Source organism: Elephas maximus, chromosome 5 (assembly GCF_024166365.1).
Source record: "Elephas maximus indicus isolate mEleMax1 chromosome 5, mEleMax1 primary haplotype, whole genome shotgun sequence".
Lineage (NCBI taxonomy): Eukaryota > Metazoa > Chordata > Mammalia > Proboscidea > Elephantidae > Elephas > Elephas maximus.
This window is the reverse complement of record NC_064823.1, coordinates 86,996,735-87,017,624: the sequence shown is the minus strand read 5'-3', so window position 1 is coordinate 87,017,624 and position 20,890 is coordinate 86,996,735. Positions and strand designations below refer to the sequence as shown.

The 20,890-nt window shown below is 37.2% G+C and overlaps 1 protein-coding gene across 2 annotated transcripts in view; it reads left to right on the top strand.

The window, feature by feature from the left end:
* MOB1B (MOB kinase activator 1B) overlaps positions 1–20,890 on the top strand; it is a 68,025-nt gene that overhangs the window by 41,709 nt on the left and 5,426 nt on the right. For both annotated transcript variants that reach the window (XM_049886073.1, XM_049886074.1), the window contains 3 exons: positions 8,055–8,148; positions 16,537–16,670; positions 19,373–19,536. In XM_049886073.1, coding sequence (XP_049742030.1) covers positions 8,055–8,148; positions 16,537–16,670; positions 19,373–19,536 — 392 coding nt within the window. The remainder of the gene's footprint in view (positions 1–8,054; positions 8,149–16,536; positions 16,671–19,372; positions 19,537–20,890) is intronic.

Sequence of the window (20,890 nt, the reverse complement as noted above, 5' to 3'; positions counted from 1 at the left end):
ACTCAGTGTCTGTCAGTACTCCTGAAACTCCTAGAATTTGGGGAATTTTTAAAAGTTCACATGCATTCCACAATTCTGCTATAATTGGACAAAATTTTCTCTGGATCGAAGCATTAGAACATCTTCTTAGAACATAGAATTTTGCCTTGAAAATATAGCATTTGAATTGTTGTACTCTGAAATTTTCTTTCTTTATGGCAGTCTTCCCAAATGACACTTGAAGAAGTGAGAATAGGGTTTGAAATTGTACAGATACTCACTTGGCAGTGATTGAGTAAACATTAAGTAAACATTTTGGGTACATAAAGGACTGAAGGAAATTTGATAAGATTGGCATCTTAACGGCCTTTTGGCTTCAGTACACTTGCCAGATGAAGATAAATGGTAAAAAAAACAAAAAACAAAAAAACAACCAAACCAAACCCGTTGCCATCGAGTCAGTTTTCACTCACAGCTACTTTATATGACAGAGTAGAACTGCTCCATAGGGTTAAGATAAATGGTAGAAGATAGTGGTAGGATTAATTTAGTATAACACGCATTACTGTTCTAGTTTCATCAGCAATTAACTTTGACTTTTTTTTCCTTCTAAATTTATTTGGTTTATTTTTTATTGTGCTTTACAGAGCAAATTAGTTTCTTGTTAAATAGTTAATACACAAATTGTTTTATTGACATTGGTTACCAACCCTGCAATGTGTCAACACTCTCCCCTTCTCCTTCCTGGTTTCCCTGTTTCCATTCGACTAGTTCCCCTGTCCCTTCCTGCCTTCTCGTCTTTGCTTTTGGGCTGGTGTGCCCTTTAGCCTCGAATACGTGATTGAACTATGAAGCACATTCCTCAACAACGTGGTACTGTTGGCCCTGTAGACCTGTCTAATCTTTGGCTGAAGGGTGAACCTCACGAGTGACTTCAGTACTGAGTTGAAAGGGTGTCCAGGAGCCGTACTCTCAGGGTGTCTACAGTCTCTGTCAGACCAGCAAGCATGGTCCTTTTTTGTGTGTGAATTTGAATTTTGTTTTACATCTCTCTCCCACTCTGTTCAGGACCCTCTGTTTAGTGATCCCTGCCGGAGCATTAGGTGATGATGATCCGGCACCATCTAGTTGTTCTGGGCTCAGCCTGGTGGAGGGTGTGGTAGTTGTGCTCCGTTAGTCCTTTGGACTAATCTTGTCATTGTGTCTTTGGTTCTCTTTATTCTCCTTCGCTCCAGCTGGGATGGGACCAGTAGATGTATCTTAGATGGCCACTTGCAGGCTTTTAAGACCCCAGATGGTACTCACCACAGTCAGATGTAGAACATTTTCTTTTTATAGATAATGTTATGCCAGTTGAGCTGGATGTCCCCTGAGACCATGGTCCCCAGCCCTCAGCCCAGTAGCTTGGTCCCTCAGGGTGTTTGGAAGTCTTTGTGAAGCTTCTATTGACTTTGCCCTGGTCAGGTTGTGCCGACTTCCCCAGTATTGTGTACTGTCTGACCCTTTACCAAAGTTACCACTTACCTACTATCTAGTTTGTGTTTTTCCCCCTCCACCCCTCCCCTCCCTTGTAACCATCAAAAATTGTTTCTTTCTGTGTGGAAGCATTTTCATGAGTTTTTATAATAGTGGTCTCATACAGTATTTGCCCTTTTGTGATTGACTTGATTCACTCAGCATAATGCTCTCCTGATTCATCCATCTTGTGAGATGTTTCCCAGATTCATCATTATCCTTTATCATTGCGTAGTATTCCTTTGTGTGTGCGTACCATAGTTTGTTCATCTGTTCATCTGTTGATGGGCACTTAGGTCATTTCTGTCTTTTTGCTATTATGAATAATGCCACAGTGAACATGGCTGTGCATGTCTATTTGTGTGATGGCTCTTCTTTCTGTAGGATAAATTCCTAGGAGTGGGATTGCTGGATTGTATGGTATTTGTTTCTAGCTTTTTAAGGAAGCACTGTATCATTTTCCAAAATGGTTATACCATTTTGCATTCTTACCAGCAGTGCGTAAGAGTTCCAATCTCTCTGCAACCTCTCCAACATTTGTCATTTCCTGTTTTTTTTTTTTTAATTAGCTCCAGTCCACGGCACTGGGTTTTTTTTTAATGGTGGGGTAAAATTGTATCTCATTGTGGTTTTGATTTGCATTTCTCTAATGGCTAGTGATCTGGAGCATTTCCTCATGTGTCTGTTAGCCGTGTGAATGTCTCTTTGGTGAAGTGTCTGTTCATATCCTTTGCCCAGTTTTTAATTGGATTATTTGTCTTTCTATCATAGAGGTGTTAGATTTTCCTATAGATATTAACCTTTGTCGGATATGTCATAGCCAAAAATTTTTTCCCAATCTTTTGGTTCTCTTTTTATTCTTTTGTGAAGTTTTTTGTTGGGCGTAAGTGTTTAATTTTAGAAGATCCCCATTATCTAGCTTATCTTCTGGTGCTTGCCTATTGTTAATTATGGTTTGTATCCTGTTTATGCTGTATATTAGGGCCCCTGGTGTTGGAAACTCTGGTGGCGTAGTGGTTAAAGCACTATGGCTGCTAACCAAAAGGTCAGCAGTTCGAATCCACCAGGTGCTCCTTGGAAACTATGCTGCAGTTCTACTCTGTCCTGTAGGGCCATTGTGAGTCGGAATTGACTTAACAGTAATGGGTTTGGTTTTTTTTTTGGTGTTGACCCTATTTTTTCTCTGTGATCTTTATAGTTTTTGGTTTTATATTTAGGTCTTTGATTCATTTTGAATTAGTTTTTGTGTATGGTGTGAGGTATGGGTTCTATTTAATATTTTTACATCCAGTTTTGCCAGCACCATTTGTTTAAAAGACTGTCTCTTCCCCATTTAATGGACTTTGGGCCTTTGTCAAAGATCAGGTGCCCGTAGGTAGATGGAGTTACATCTGGGTTATTAATTCTGTTCCATTGGTCAATATGTCTGTCGTTTTATCAGTATTAGGCTATTTTGACTACCATAGCTGTATAGTAGGTTCTGAGATCAGGTACTGGGAGGGCCCCTACTTTGTTCTTCTTCAGTAATGCTTTACTTATCCAGGGTCTCTTTCCATATAAAGCCAATGATTAGTTCTTCCATCTTGTGTTAGAGAATGCTGTTCGTATTTGGATCAGGATTACATTGTATTCGTAGACTGCTTTGGGTTAACTTTGACTCCTTTTAAAGTTTTTTTTTTTTTTTTTCTGTTGCCCTAGAAAGTCTGAATTAAAAAAGCATAGCCTTAAGCTCTGGGGCCCCCCAGCACTCCCTCACTTGTGACTGACTGGATACAGATTTAGGGGTTCCTCTCTCCCCTCAGTATACTGGCTGTAAGCTCAGAGGTCTCCCATATCCCCCCCTCACTTTAGACCTGTTGGCTCCCTTACTCCCTGGGGTTCGATTATTATCTAGAACAACTCATGGAACTGAAGAAACCACTATACTTATGATTATAATTTTATCAAAAGTATACATATCAGGACCAGCATAAAGAAGAGATGCATAGGGCTAGGTCTGGAAGGGTCCCTAACATGAAGCTACAGTGTACCAAAAAGGGTGCATTATGCTTCTGAGAACAGATGTCTTTTGCCAACCAGAAATCCCATAGAGCTTCCATGTTAGGGCCATTATTGAGAGTGTATTAGGTAGGCATAATTGTTTGACTCATTCCCCTTCCCCTGAGGTCAGCTGATATCATGCAGTGGGTCTTTCTGGCATGGCCAGCCTGCACTTGAGTCAGTTCATTAGCATAACCTGTCAGGTCTGTTCTAGAGCCCTTTTAGATAAAAGACACTTCAATCACTGGGGAAATTCCAGGGTTTTAGAGGTTATCTCTCAGGAATCAAGGACAAAGATTCCTTCTGTTAACTTCTTTGCTCCACACTTCTACAACAACTTAAATACCTCCCTTTTTGAAAAACTTAAGAGACATCTGTTCCCTATTAGCCTGTAAAGTCCATGAGGACAAGGGATTTTGTCAGTTTTGTTTCTTATTGTATTCCTAGAGGCTAGCATAATTTCATATCTAAAGTGCATGCATTGTCTGGGAAGAGGTAAAAGTGTTAATTGTTGTTTGGCTTTGATAAATTAAGGTTGCATGATCTACACTCTAGGGCGAGGCTGATAAACTTTTTCTATAAAGGGCTAGATGGTAAATAATTTATGCCTTCCAGACTATATATACTCTATCACAGCTATTCAGCTGTGCTGTTGTACAGGAAAAGCAGTCACAGACAATGTGTACCTGAATGGATGTGGTCATGCTCCAATAAGACTTTATTTATAAAAATAGGCAGTGTGCCGGATTTGGCCTGTGGGCCAGAGTTTGCCTACCCTATTGTAAGTCCACCCTTGCTGAACCTATCACCAAAATAATAATAAATGAATGTAAAATTACCTAGCCAATTGGAAGAAAAAATTTACTCCAGTAGATTGTTGAGTAGAAGTGGTGGTGAGTATTCTTGACTCATTCATAATCTGAGAAAAAACAAATCTACATGATACTTCCAAGAGACATACTTTAAATACACTGATACAGGAAGGTGAAAATTAAAAAGTAACCTACTGACCCCCTCAAAAAGCTGATATAGTCATGTTAATATCAGATAAAGTAAATATTAAGAAAAAAAGCATTAATAAAGAAGGAGATTTTAAAACGATAAATAGTTCAATTCACAAAGAATGTATAAAATTCTGAATTTATATGTCTTTAACATCTCAAAAAACATACTAAAATTAGTTGACAAAACTAAAAGGAGAAATAGAAAATCTGCAGTTAAAATGGTAGATTTTAATGCTTTTCTCTCAGTAACTGATAGACAGTGTAGAGAAAAAAACAACAAGGAGTCAAAAAGTGTTTAAGCAACGTGATAACAGATTTGACTGGAGGGACACATCACCTAAGCACTTTAGATTTTACACATGTATATTTTCAAACATTGAAGGGACTGAAATCATATGAAATATGTTCTCTAACCATAATGGAATTTAGCTAAAAATAACAAAAACTAGAAAATCTGTATGTTTAAAAAGGATCTATTTTGATGGAAATTAGAAAATATTTTGAACTGAAATATTCTGAAAACGGGGGGCATGTAGCTAAAGCCACGCTTAGAGGGAAATATAGAGCCTTGCATATATATATTAGAAAAGAAAAACGATTGAAAATGAATGATCTAATCTCTAGAGGTTAGAAAAATAACAGCAAATTTTATGCAATGAAAGTAAAAAAAGAAGTCAGTAAAGATAAAGGCAGAAGTTAATAAAATAGGGCAAATATAGAGTAAAGAGAATCAACAAAGCCTCCTCACCACCCCCTAAAAAAGTTGCTTCCTCGAAAAGTCTAGTGAAAATTATAACCGTTGACAAGTCTTGAAGAAAAATTAAGAGAAAGCACAAATAACAAATATCAGGAATGAAAAAGTGAATATCTCTACAGACTATAGCATTAAAAAATCAGAATATTATGAATAAATTTCAAATTATATCAATAAATTTAAAAGTTTAATTGAAATGGATAAATTGCTAGAAAAATTCAACTTAGCAGAGGTAACAGAAGAATAGAAAGTCTAAACAGTCTTGTGTCTTGGTCATCTAGTGCTGCCGCAACAGAAATACCACAGCTGGATAGCTTTAGCAAAGAAAAATTTATTCTGTCACAGTCTAGGAGGGCAAAAGTTCAAATTCAGGGCCTCAACTCCAGGGGAAGGCTTTCTCTCTCTGTCAGCTCTGGGGAAGGGTCCTTGTCATCAGTCTTCCCCCGGTTGAGGAGCTTCTCCGCACCGGAACCTCAGGTCCAAAGGATGCACTCTGCTCCTGGTGCTGCTTTCTTGTTGATATGAGGTCCCCATGTCTCTCTTTTATATCTCAAAACAGATTGGCTCTTTTGAGATACAAAGATTGGCTTAAGACTCTATCTAATCTTGTAGATCTCATCAATATAACTGCTACTAATCCATCTCTTGTAGATCTCATCAATATAACTGCTACTAATCCATCTCATTATATCACAGTGATAGGATTTACAACACGTAGGGAAATCACATCAGATGACAAAATGGTAGACAATCATACAATACTGGTACTCATGACCTAGCCAAGTTGACGGATATTTTGGGGGGACACAATTTAATCATGACATCTTGTAACTATTTAAAAAAATAAAATCTAATTAAAAATATTCTTACGGTAGAGATTTCTACCAAACATTTAAGGAAAAAGTAATACCCGTCTTTCTCAAGCTCTTACAGAGAATGGAAAAACTGCTATTTGTTTTATGAGGTCTTCATGGACATTGTGAGAAAGGGAAATACGGTAATCTCACTTATGAACTTACTTGTAAAAATCCTAATAAAAATATTAGCAAACAGAATCTAGCAATATATAAAAAGTATAGCATATCATGACCAAGTTGAGTTTATTTCAGGAATACAAGGTTAGTTTAACATTTGAAAAGCATTCATTGTAATTCACCACGTTAGCCCAAATAAAGGAGGAAGAAAATTCTATCATCTCATTACATGGAGAAAAGCATTTGGTAAAATTCAAAATCAACTCATAATAAAAGTCTCAGCAAATAAATAATAGGTGAGCCGTGTCTTCTGATAAAGCATATCTGTATATTCTCAAAAAAGGCTATAGCAAACATTATACTTAATAATGAAATGTTAAAGTTTTTCTCAGATTAGGAATGAATGAGTCAAGGATGTTCACCACCACCGCTTCTATTCAACTTTTAACTGGGGTCTTAACCAATGCATTAAGTCTGGAAAAAGAAACGAAAGACCACTACTGGAAAGGAAGACAGAACACTTTCATTCACAAATCAATAGGAATGTGTATGTAGAAAATCCAAAGGACTATACATCATAATTAGTATTATTAATAGGTGAGTTTAATAAGGTTGTTGGTTCTGAGGTTAATATAAATCATTATGAATAGCATAAAAATATCAAAAATCTAGGAATAAATCTAATGAAATGAATGGAAAACTATTCCTTTGTAATTAGTGTTTTTGTGGCCTTCTTAAAAAATATATCCATACCGTAGGCCATGAAAATATTTTTCTATACTATTTCCTAGAAATAGGCTTTTACATTTAGGTGTGTATGGTGTGAGTAAAGAGTCAAGTTTTTTTTTTTTTTTTTTTTTTTTAAATAGAGCTAGCCAGTTGACTTAGAACTATCCATTGAAAAGACTGTTCTTTTCCCATTATTCTGCAGTAGTGGCTTATTACCAGAAACAGATGCAAGCAGAGATGAAACGCTTGTTTTAAATCAAGTGTTTCATCTCTGCTTGCATCTGTTTCTGGACTCTCTATTCTGTTCCCCTGGTTTACTAAGACCACACTGTTTTTATTCATTGTAGTTTGTAAGTCTTGATATGTAGCCCTTCTACCTTATTCTAAGAGTGTCTTGGATATTCCTGGCCATTTATATTTTCAAATTTTCATGGCTATGGAATGACATTCCACTGTCATTTTAATTTACAATTTCAGGATTCTTAATGAGGTAGAGTATATTTTCATATGCTTTTTGACAGTATGAAAACCTCTTTTGTGAAGTGTCAGTTCAAGACAGTTTCACATTTTTCTTTTGGGTTGTCTTTTTCTTATTGATCTTTGTTGTCGGTGGGTGCTGTTGAGTTGATTTTGACTCATAGCGACCCCATGTGACAGTAGAACTGCCTGATAGGGTTTTCTTGGCTGTAATCTTTACAGGAGCTGATCACCAGACCTTTTCCCTGCAAAGCTGTTGGGTGGGTTTGAACTGTCAACCTTTCAGTTAGCAGCCAAGTGTAACCAAGTACAGCCACCAGGGGTCCAAATTTTTGTTGGTTATGTGTTACAAATTATTTCTCCCACTCTGCGACTTGCCTTTTTGCTTTCTTAATGGTATCTCTTGATGAACAGAAACTCCTAATTTCAATATAGTCCAGTATTGTGGTTTCTGTGTTTATTGATCACTGTTCCTTTTTGAAAAAATATACCGATAAACCTATGATTATGCTTGACTAAAATAAAAATTTAATTTTTATTTTAACCATTCTCTTTTACTTATTACTTACATTTGCTTTGTAGCTGTGGATTTCTTCAATCAGATCAACATGCTTTACGGAACCATCACAGATTTCTGTACAGAGGAGAGTTGCCCAGTGATGTCGGCTGGCCCAAAGTAAGACATGGTTAATTATCAGTTCTCATTTTTACATTATGTCATGGTTCTTAGATAAGAAGAAAGTTTCTGACTGTGTGTCTTCTTTTCTTAGCACCTGTTTCAGTGGTTCACCAGATTCCTTGGCCTGAGCTTTTTGGTCCTCACTGTTTTGTCCTCCATTTTTTTTTTTTTTTCCTGTTTGCTTATATAACTGCTCTGGTGTATCCAAACTACCCCAACCCAGTGCCGTCGATTGGATTCCGACTCATAGCGACCCTATAGGACAGAGTAGAACTACCCCATAGAGTTCCCAAGGAGTGCCTGGCAGATTCGAACTGCCAGCCCTTTGGTTAGCAGTCGTAGCGCTTAACCACTATGCCACCAGGGTTTCCGTATCCAAACGAGATTACTGAAAATGCTTGCTGATCTGTCTGTTTCCTTATACCCTTAAGATTTGCTCATTTTGTTTTTTCTCTTAGATAGTTTTCTTCTCTTTTCCATCTCCTTCCTGTCATCTTCTGCTAATATTTAAAAAAAATCTTACCTGTCTTCATGGCCCAGATCAAATCTTTCCTTTTGCATGATGCCTTCTAATTTCCTTGGAATAGATGTGATCTTTTTCTTCTTTAACTTTTTTATCTTTATAATGATTAAATTTCTTTGTTACATTATACTTCCTATCCTATTTATACATGTCTTGTTTAACCTGTTCTTTAAAATCCATTTGGTGTGAGGACAGTGCCTGTTACCTAGTTAGCACTCAATAAATGTTGGTTGGATCAATTAATTTTTGGAACTTTGTTGGCTCTTATTATTACTGTTACTCATAGTAACAATAACAGCTACTGTTTATTTAGTGTTTCCTAAATGCAAGACTTTTTTTTTTTTTTTTACTTCATACAGCAACTCTATGCAATAAGAAAAGTGTTGCTGTTCTCATTTTACAGGATAAAAATTGAGTCTTAGACTGATTTGTCCAAGGTCTGATTGTCTATAAATAGGCATTGGTGGGGTTGAAACTCAGAGCTTTTTGATTCTAGTTACTCTTAATTGCTTCACTGTATCATTTTCCATATTATAAGCAGTATCATTTGATGTTTATAAGGCATAATGTAGAGAGGTCTCATTCTCAGTGCTGACTTTTTAAAAAGAATGTTCTTCCTTTCTATTATATACAAGACGTGAATATCAAAACAATACAAACTACCCAAACATTCTAGTACTGAGGAATATTAACATTCTAAGTAGTGACCTTAGATGGTTATTTTAATCATTTATTCTACTATTACTTTCACTGCTCAGACTATTTGGAGTAACTTTTAAATTGTCATGTCACGTATAGATCATGCAGGAGAAGACAGCTTTATTACTTCATAGTCATACCTATTATTATTTTTAACAGATTCACATATTGATCAAAGGAATGCCTTGTTGGAGTCACGTACCTTATTCCTCAAAATAACTCCAAATGAGTTTTGCTGTTTCTAAGAATCAGGTCCTTTTAAAAAGAATGACAGTTTGCCATCAAAAAAGAAGCATTTAAATGATTTTGAACATCACTGAAATAGAATGCCTTGCTTCTTGAGGTAACCTTTTTTGAAAATAACTTATTTTGAAATAATTTTGAGGTTACAGTAAAGTTACCAGAATAGTACAAAGAACTCCCGTTTCCCTTTCACCCAAATTCCCCAGTTGTTAACATTTCACTACATTTGCTTCATCCTTTCTCTGTATGTATACCCTTTCTCTGTCTGTATACCGATTAACATTAATTTTTTTTTTCTAAACCTTTTGAGCAAATTGTAGACAGGATGCTCCATCACTCCTAAATATTCCAATATGCATTTTTCACAAAGATAGTCTTCTACATAACCAACATACAAACCTTTCAAATCACTACCTCTAGTCTAGAAACCCCCTTGCATGTCAGTTTATCGAACTGTGATGGCCTACGTGTTGCTGTGATGTGGGAAGCTATGCCACCAGTATTTCAAATACCAGCAGGGTCACCCATGGTGGACAGGTTTCAGTGGAGCCTCCAGACTAGGACAGAAGAGGAAGAAGGACCTAGCGGTCTATTTCTGAAAAATTGGCCAGTGAAAACCTTATGAATAGCAACGGAACATTGGTATAGTGCTGGAAGATCAGCCCCTCAGGTTGGAAGGCACTCAAACTATGACTGGGGAAGAGGTGCCTCCTTAAAGTAGAATCAACCTTAATGATGTGGATGGAGTCAAGCTTTCAGAACCCTCATTTACTGATGTGGCATGACTCAAAATGTGAAGAAACAGCTGCATACATCCATTAATAATCAGAAGATGGAATATATGAAGTATGAATGTAAGAAAGTTGGAAGTCATCAAAAATGAAGTGGACTGCATAAAAGATCAATATCTTAGGCGTTAGTGAGCTGAAATGGACTGGTATTGGCCATTTTGAGTCAGACAATCATATGGTTACTGTGTCGGGAATGACAACTTGAAGAGGAATGGCGTTGTATTCATCATCGAAAAGAACATTTCAGGATCTTTCCTGAAGTACAATACTGTCAGTGGTAGGATAATATCCATACGCTTACAAGGGAGACCAGTTTATATGACTGTTATTCAAATTTACATATTGAGTTGGGCAAATCTGCTGCAAAAGACCTCTTTAAAGTGTTGAAAAGCAAGGACATCATTTTGAGGACTAAAGTGTGCCTGATCCAGGCCATGGTATTTTCAACTGCCTCATATGCGCGCAAAAGCTGGACGATAAGAAAGACTGAAGAACTGACGCCTTTAAATTATGGTGCTGGCAAAGAATACTGAATAATATCATGGACTGCCAAAAGAACGAATAAATCTGTCTTGGAAGAAGTACAGCCAGAATACTTCTTAGAAGCAAGGATGGTGAGACATCATCTCCGATACTTTGGGCATGATAATAGGAAGGACCAGTCCCTGGAGAAGAATATCATGCTTGGTAAAGTGGAGGGTCAGCAAAAACGAGGAAGACACTCAATGAGATGGATCGATACAGTGGCTGCAACAGTGGGCTCAAGCATAGCAAGGATTGTGAGCACAGCACAGGATCGGGCAGTGTTTTGTTCTGTTGTACATGGGGTCACGATGAGTCAGAACCAAACACCTAACAACACCACCTAACAACAACAGGCTACAAACACCATTCACATTTCATCAGCTGCCACCCTCAACAGTGTCTCGGTTTTTCCTTTCTGTTTCAGAATCCTGTCTAGGATGTGTATTGCAATTATTTGTCATATTCTTTCAGGTACCTTCAACCTGGAATAGTTCCCAAGTCTTTACGTGTATTGGCTTCTGTGCAGGAAAGAGTTAACATAGCCGACCTGACTTCTCTCTCTCTGGAAATCCATTCTTGCAAGGTTGGCCCTCGGATTTCAGAAGGGCTCCCACCACCCTAACTGATAAGAGTGGCTTACCCTGCCTAAACTGTGCAAATTACATGGTTTATGATGAACACCTGCTTTCCTTCTGGGAGTCTGGAATTTTGGTAGGTTCCAGGCAGAGGGTGCCTCCAGTAAAAACCCTGGACACTGAGTCTCTAATGAGCTTCCCTGGTAGATGACATTTCACATGTGTTGTCACAACTCACTGCCGGAGGAATTAAGGACATCCCGTGCTACTCCACTAGGAGGGGACTTTGGAAGCTTACACCTGGTTTCCTCTGGACTTTTCCCTTTGCTGATTTTGCTTTGTATCCTTTCACTATAATAAATTATAGCCATGAGTACTGCTATGTCTGAGTCCTGTGAACCCTCTTAGAAATCATCGAACCTGGTAATATCTTTGGGAAACCTGACCCAGCCTTACATTTTCTCGGAGGACCCTCATCTTGGGTGACTTTGATGTTACGTTGTGGCTACACGCAGGCTATACATTTGGCAGAAACGCCACAGAAATGGTACTCTGCCTTTCTCAGTGGATCACACCAGGAGGCACATAATGTTGACCGATGACATCACTGGTTATGTTAACCCTGATTACCTTGTCATGTTGGTGACTTCAACCTGGAACAGTTTCTTAGTCTTCACTTAAATTTCTTCACCTTAAATTCATCAGTTTTCCCTTTGTAATTGAACTAATATATATTTTTGGAGGTATTCTGAGATTACACCAGTATCCTGTTTCTATGAACTAACGAAACTGTGCCACTTAAAATGTTGCCCTGACTCCTTCCCCTACAGAAACCTCTAAATAGCTGGTCCAGGAAGAATTTACCTAATTCTTCAGAAGTAACGACCATAGGATCTATATATTATAAAAACAAAAAATTGATGAATGAAATAGAATAATCGCAGGTGAAGGACATTCACCAGAAAAACATTGCCATTGAATAAAAGAAATTTTGTTCAGATAGAATGCCACTGACTGAATTTATTGTCAAACGCATGAAGAGCTCATAGGAGAGGAATAAGAACTAATGAAAGGCATAGCGATACCATATAAGGAGGTAAAACATAAGCTGGCAGTTCTCAGGAAAGGTGTTTAAGAGAAATAAGGCCACATGAGAAAAGGCACAAAGGTAGCCCTTTTTTCTTACATTTTTACTCAGAGACACTGGTGTCTCCTAGTTTCGTCAAAGGTAGAGTGCGCATTTCTTTTTCCTATTGCTGTTTTGGGATGATTTCTTAGAGGAAAAGGGAGCATTTTAAAATGAAATCCTCTTTTGGTACTTTTTAGTTCTTACTAGTATTACTGGTGTTTATCACATGTGAAAATAGCTGTTTTTAATTTTGCAATTTATATGGTTAGTTATGCATTTAGAAATTAAATAGCACCTGTCTGCTAAGAAAGCAAGTTCCTCAGGCTTCCAGAGCTGTTTGTCTCTCTGCGTGTGTGTGTGTGTGTGTGTGTGTGTGTGTGTGTGTGTAACCTTAACTAAAGCTACTTATAAAAATAGCTGGTTTAAATACAATGTTTCCAGGAATAGGCATGGATTTTTTTCCTTCTCTTCTCTCCTTCTGTCCCTTCATTTTAGAGTCTTAACTTTGGTCTGTCATTTCTGCTATGAAGATATAATCATGTTTGTGGTTTGCCATCTTTACCAGTAGATGCAGGATTGCACCAAGGAGAGGCATTTGGGAATAGCTTATTGAGTGATGACTCATAAGCCTTTGGTTTCTGTTACTATTTATTATCATTATTAGTAAAGAAATGATGAGTATTTTGGCATTTGCAGTTTAAAAGTTCATACCTTATTGACAAATAAATTTTAAAGAGAGTGGCCTGTCTGTCGTAGAATAAAAAAATAGGTGGGGAAAAACAGTTACAAAATAAATGAAGCCATCTTAGGTATAAACATGGCAAAAGAAAAAAGATCAGAGAATTCATAGTTATAAACTCTCGAAGTATAAGCTATATACAGTTTTATTTTTCAAAAAGCCTTAGGATACTGAAAGTTGATAAATTTTTTTGAAAGCTTCAGGATATTGTTATGTAAAAGCAAGAAAATGATTCTTTGGTTTACTGTGTCTCCTTTTGATCTTTGCATTAAAAAAATGAATATGGAACACCTGAAGATCATGAGAAAATCATTAACAAGATAAAACGTGATTTGTGAGGGAAAAGTAATGATGTTAAGGTATCTTAACATGGGTGAGTTCCTGTTTTCAGTGAAGAATAATGATGGCAAGTCCTTCATTTATAGTCTCTATCTCCAAGGGGATCAAACAAGAAGAAATAAGCTTAAATCGAAGTAGGACTTCAGTTTTACCTTTTGACTTGCAAAGTGATTTAACACTGGATCAGGATACCAGCAAGTTATTTGGGAAATAAGTGAACTTGACAATCATCCCAGTTGTGCAGAGTTGGCAGTAGAATAGCTACCAGAATATTTATTTAGGCATATCTTATTTGGGATTATTGTTCTCAGGTGTAAGTGGCTATGCTTGAGTAGAAAGCATCTTCATATATCCAACGTTGAGAGAATTTTTATCTTTTAAGATACCCCATAGTATTTTTCCATGATATATTCTGTAATCTCCTTTGCTAGGCTTACTGACCTATCATTCAGTCAGTCTAAAATTTGAACCAGGTTAGAAAAACACAATTGATTCAAAGAAAGAAGCTAAGTTGTAGAAGTAAACTTTTGGGAAACTAAAAAATTAAATGGTAGTTCAGTTTAGAGATTTCCATACTTTGGCATTTTAGCTGTTTGCATATTCCTTTCCTTAAGACTCAGATACCATGCGTATGTTTGTGTGTGTGTGAGTGCAAATGTGTGACTTTTAGTAGGGTTATCATATTAGAATTTTTACGTGTTCATTTACAAATCTCTCTTCTGCATTAGTCCATTCTCTATTGTGTTAGTCTATCGAGGGTAGGAAAAATGCCTTTGATTTTTGTATTCTTTTTTCTTGATACAGTATCTCTTTCATAGTAGGTACACATTAAATGTTTATTTAACTAGTGGATGGTGTTCTGTTAATACCCAAAACCTATAGGCATCTTTATTTGGTTACCAATTTTCTTTAAAGACATATTTAGCTCCTCAATTAAATGTACTCAAATATTGAGTAATTCCCTTTATTCATCTTACACTGGAGCTTCCTGTCATTCTATTAACTTAAAATTTAAAGTTCCAACATAAAAAGAATTGCACTACATAAGGAGAAATGCTTTTCAAGGAAGAAAAACAACCATTAAGTTCAAATATGGTCCTCATAAAACTGGGACGTAAGCTAGTTTTTCAAATATGGCATTCTATGATTCTAAATGTTGTCTGTAAAGGAAAGCTAAGTGAGAAAATTAAAACATGAGGAGAGCATGTTGTTGTTGTTGGGTGCCATCGAGTTCGTTCAGACTCATAGTGACCCCATGTACGACAGAAGAAAACACTGCCCAGTCCTGCACCATCCTCACAGTCGTTGCTGTGCTTGAGCCCATTGATGCAGCCACTGTGTCACTGCATCTTGTTAACGGTCTTTCTCTTTTTTACTGACCATCTGCTTTACCAAGCATGATGTCCTTCTCCAGGGACTAGTCCCTCCTGATAACATGTCCAAAGCATGTAAGATGAAGTCTCGCCATCCTTGCTTCTAAGGAGCATTCTGGCTATACTTCCAAGACAGATTTGTTCATTCTTCTGGCAGTTCATAGTGTATTTAATATTCTTTGTCAATACCATAATTCAAATGCATCAATTCAGCTTTCACATGCATATGAGGTGATTGAAAATACCATGGACTCAGTTAGGTGCACCTTTGTCTTCAAGGTGACATCTTTGCTTTTTAATACTTTAAAGAGCCCGTTGCAGCACATTTGCCCAGTGCAATGTGTCTTTTGATTTCTTGACTGCTGCTTCCATGGGTGTTGATTGTGGATCCAAGTAAAATGAAATCCTTGACAGTGTCAATCTTTTCTCCATTTGTTGCTTATTGGTCCAGTTGTGAGGATTTTTGTTTTCTTTATGTTGAGGTGCAATCCATAGTGAAGGCTGTAGTCTTTGACCTTCATCAGTTAAGTGCTTCAAGTTCTCTTCACTTTCAGCAAGCAAGGTTGTGTCATCTGCTTATCGCAGGATGTTAATGAGTCTTTCTCCAATCCTTGTGCAGTGTTCTTCGTATAGCCCAGCTTCTTGGATTATTTGCTCTGCATACAGATTGAATACCTTTGGTGAAAGGATACAACCTTGATGCACAGTTTTCCTGATTTTAAACCATGCATTATTCCCTTGTTCTGTTTGAACAACTGCCTCTTGGTCTATGTACAGGTTCCACATGAGCACAGTTTAGTGTTTTGGAATTCCTGTTCTTCACGATGTTACCCATAATGGATGTTTGCAACTGTTTCTTCTCATTTTGAGTGGTACCATATCAGCAAATGAAGGTCCTGAAAGCCTTATTCCATCCATGTCATTAAGGCCAACTCTACTTTGAGGAGGCAGCTCTTCCCCAGTAGTTTTTTGAGTGCCTTCCAACCTGAGGGGCTCATCTTCTGGCACTGCATCAGACAATGATCCACTGCTATCCATAAAGTTTTTACTGGCCAATTTTTCAGAGGTAGATCATCCTTCTTCCCAGTCTGTCTTAGTCTGGAAGCTTCACTGAAACCTGTTCACCATGGGTGACCCTGCTGGTGTTTGAAATATCAGTGGCATAACTTCCAGCATCACAGAACATGCAGGCCACCACAGGATGACAAACTGTCAGATGAGTGGCAGGACGAGAGCATAGAAACACAAAAAAATGAGTTTGGATCATGATAAATGCAAAATAACTCATTGGCAATTTAAAAGTGCATCTTTATTTGCAAGAACAGATGGCTTAAAACTTCTCTGTGTATACATTCATGTATACACATATATAATATAAAAATATGAGTCATAAATATATACTATAGGTGTATACTAATATTCTGTGTGTTTTTTATCTTTCTAATGCAGGTATGAATATCATTGGGCAGATGGAACAAACATTAAGAAGCCTATTAAGTGCTCTGCACCAAAGTATATTGATTACTTGATGACTTGGGTTCAGGACCAGTTGGATGATGAGACGTTATTTCCATCAAAAATTGGTATAATTGTTTTGTACTATTGGGATCCATTATGTTTTATCTAATTTTATGTGTTTCTAGAATTGTTGTGCTCCCCACCCCAACCCCACTCCTGGTTCCAGTTGGAGAGGTTCTGTAGGGCTGTGTCTATATTATGTAGTTCCCAAGAAAAGGCACAAAAGTTCTTTTTCCCATTGATAAAATAAGCAAGCTGTCCTGTGGGAGTTGAGCCTCCTCCCCTGTATGTCACATAGCATTTTTAAATGCATATTTTTTGAAAGATAGGTTTATTAGAAAATGATCTACCTTTCCTGACTTAAGATAATCATTTATTTTGTTAAATTTTTGGTGCTGCCCCACGTTAAAATATCATTGATTTTATTTCCAATCAGAGAGGGTTTTTTAAAGAAAATAATTATAGCCATGAAGTTAAGAATAAATTTATTTCTTTACTGATTAAGCCCTTCTGTAGAAGTTCTGTATAGGTTTATTGGCTTTCTGTTCCAGGAGCCATACAGATTACCATAGCTATCAAAAGAATGCCAATTGTATGTATTTACAGATGTGCTTCCTTTTTCATACTAAGTTTAATTATGAACATTATGGTAAACCTCTGTATAATTTTAAACGAGAAAGTCAGTATGTGGAGGTTGGTAACAAAATCTGGCCTGTGCTATGGAAAAAGGAGAGAATGGATATTTGGTAGGCAGATAATAACATCTGCTGCATTCATATCTATTTCCTCTTCAGGGAAAGAGTTTATTTGGCTTGTATCCAACTTTATATATGTGGCAAAGAGGGAGTTTGACTTTATAATCCTCAGAGTTAATCTTACATATTCTGAAATCAAGCTATTGGAGAAGAAAACAAAATCTGAGGGGTTGGCCTGTTAGGGACTAACTGACTTTTGGTTTTTAATATTGGCTTTAAGGGCATACCTTTCAAGAGGAAATCATTCACATGTAGACCATTCCTATGTTCTTACCTTGTCAAACCTCTTACAATTCTATGTTCTGCCGCCTTCTTTTAAAAAAACTAAGAGCTTGCTCTTCTAATGATTAAAAAAAAACCTTTTTGACTACATTTTATGCTTTTCGTATTTGAAAGAAAGGTGTGGGGGAGGAGAAAGCAATGTATGTAGTTGCTGTTATTATGGCTGTTTTAAATTAAACACATTTACTGAATGCTTTACCCACTTTGGAGCCTTTGTCAGAAAAGGGTCTTTTTTTTTTTTTTAGGATTGAGGGACTTATATACTTCATAGTGGTTTTGGATGAGTACTCTTATCTTTTTATCTTCCACAATGTATATATTTTTAACTTTTTATTTATAAATTTAACTCAATCTCAGGCTTACATGAAATTTGCAAGGATTGTACAAAGAATTCCTGTATATCCACCGCCCAGGTTCTTCACTTGTAAACATTTTACCACATTTCCTTTATCTTCTCTGGCTCTCACACACACATACGTACACATACTTCCAGTTTTTTCTGAGACGTTTAAGTTTCATACATGATGCCTCTTCACATGTAAATACTTCAATGTATATTTCCTTAGAAAATCATAGCACAGCTGTCAAAATCAGGAAATTAACACTGGTATAATACTACTGTCTAATCTACAAATCTTATTCAGATTTTTCATATTCTCCCAATGTCTCTTACAGCAAAAGAAAATCTTTAGTTTTCATTTTCATTCACATGTCATGTCTCTGCCCTTCTTTAATCTGGAATATGAGTACTTCAGTCTTTTTTGGTCTTTGATATTTTTGAAGAGTACAGGTCCATTATTTTGTACAATGTGCCTTCATTTTGGTTTCCTTGTGACCTGTAATATTTTTTAAATGAACAGTAGGCTGTGTGGTAACTTTGAACCCAGTAATACCAGTATTTGGAGTCTCTGGGTGGTGCAAATGGTTAATGTGCTTGACTGCTAACAAAAACCTTCCGAAAGGTTGGATGTTTCCAAGTCCACCCAGAGGCATCTTGGAAGAAAGACCTGGCAATCTACTTCTGAAAAATAAGCCATTGGAAACCCTATGGAGCATGGTTCTACTCTGACATACGTGGGTCACCATGAGTTTAAATCAACTTGATGGTGGAAAAAAATATGTGCCAGTGTTTGACGTGTGTTTTGCCAATCTGGGTCATTTAGCCATTTTAACAAAGGATATGGGATTTTTTCTTTTTCTAGTTTGTTTAGTGCTATAGATGTGCTCTAATTCAGAAAACGAGCCCAGTTGAGCAGAGACTGTAATTTCAGGACAAATGTAGATCTGGAGTAGTAATGGAATAATTTCCATAGTAAAAGTATAAAAATATGTTGCAAGCATTTTAAATATAACTAAACATGGTTTATGCATTGTGTTCAGCAAGTATTTGCATTCACACTTGATGTTAAGAAATCTGACGATTTGAGCATGAGTTTTAGTTCCACTACTACCTTAAGCATTTATCAGTTTCTTTTTTTGTAAAGTGGTGGTTTATGTTAGAAGCATAAAGGGCTGTAGTGAAGACTAGTTCTTATTCCGTAGACACTGATTCATGATACTTTGAGAACTTCTAAAAGGTACATTGGGTACATAAAGTTGTAACTTCATAAATAGTTCCTCTTTTCATCTTTGTCTTTGTAATTTATGTTGCCAATTGCTGACAAGCTCATATTACCCTGTTTTCGTTTCTTTTTGTATTTAATAGAGGGGGTTGTTTATCTATTTACTAGGTGTTCCGTTCCCGAAGAATTTCATGTCTGTGGCAAAAACTATACTCAAACGCCTCTTTAGGGTGTATGCTCACATTTATCATCAACATTTTGATCCTGTGATCCAACTTCAGGAGGAAGCGCATCTCAATACATCTTTCAAGCACTTTATTTTTTTTGTCCAGGTGAGTTGGATTAGGAGGTCTTTGGCGCTTAGTGTAAGCATTTGTCCATAGAGTCCTAAGGTGAATGATGTGTCCATGCTGTCAGGATAGAATTTGCCATCTCTCCTTCTAGTCTGCATCCTCCCCTATACCTGCCATGATGATAAGGACTTGGCCTTTTGTTTCTGAATTCCATTAGTCTCCAAACACCTGGCATACAAGTCTAAAGTGGATCTGAGAGGTCGTGCTTTGGATTTGCTTCAGTTTATAGGCCATAGTGGAAGGGCTGAATAGGGAACCTGGCAGTTTGGCAGGTCTCTTGAGAGCTTTCTAGCACTCCTCCAGCTCCCCTCAGCCCCTACTATAACATACTCTTTGCTGTCACGTTGATTCCGACCCTATAGGACAGAGTAGAACTGCCCCATGGGGTTTCTAAGGAGCAGCTGGTGGATTTGAGCTGCCGACCTTTTGGTTAGCAGCCAAGCTCCTAACCACTGTGCCACTAGGGCTCCTCTATCATATAGCCTTGGTCTTTTTTTAGCTGACTCTGACCTGGAAATGGGCTTTGAATATCACACCTTTTATTCCTTCTTTTTAAAACCACACTCTGAATAACTTTTCAGCTATGGGCTACCCATCATATCTGTAGAAAAAAGAAATGTCCAAAGGAGTAATTCTGTTCCAGAGATCCATTAGTCTTTGATCTGACTTCCTAGCTGATCTCCCATTTCTTCTGTCTTGTTTATCCTCATTGAAACTGGCCTTAACAGTTGGAGACTAGGAGGTGGGGGATATTCCCATCCTGCTATAATAACTAAAGCAGCAGCAAGCAGGGGTGAAAAAGAGGTGGAAATGAATGAGCTAACACCAGCGTGTTTTTTTTTTTTTTTTTGATGGAGGTGGAGAGGGGAGAGTTAGACAGGAGAAACCCAAGACTTAAGTTTGTGTTGTTTTTGTATATCTGTGGGCATATATTTATAAATTCTCCCCTACCCCACTTAAAAAAAAAAATCTATTTTCTGTCTGTACACTTTCTCAGATGGAAGGCATTTTATGTCTCGATTTTACTTACATAAAAATATTTTAGGAGGTGGTAACTTGCCAAAACTATTGCTTTTGACAGTTACTTTAGTAGGATATCCCATGTATAGACACTAAACCAAAAAAACAAACCCATTGCCATCAAGTTGATTTCAACTCATAGTGACCCTATAGGACAGAGTAGAACTGCCCCACAGGGTTTCCAAGGAGAGCCTGGTGGATTCTAACTGCCGACCCCTTGGTTAGCAGCTGTAGCTCTTAACCGCTAACCACCAGGGTTTCTGTATAGACACTGTGTATCACTTCTCCATTATTTGCTAAGAAAGAATACAGT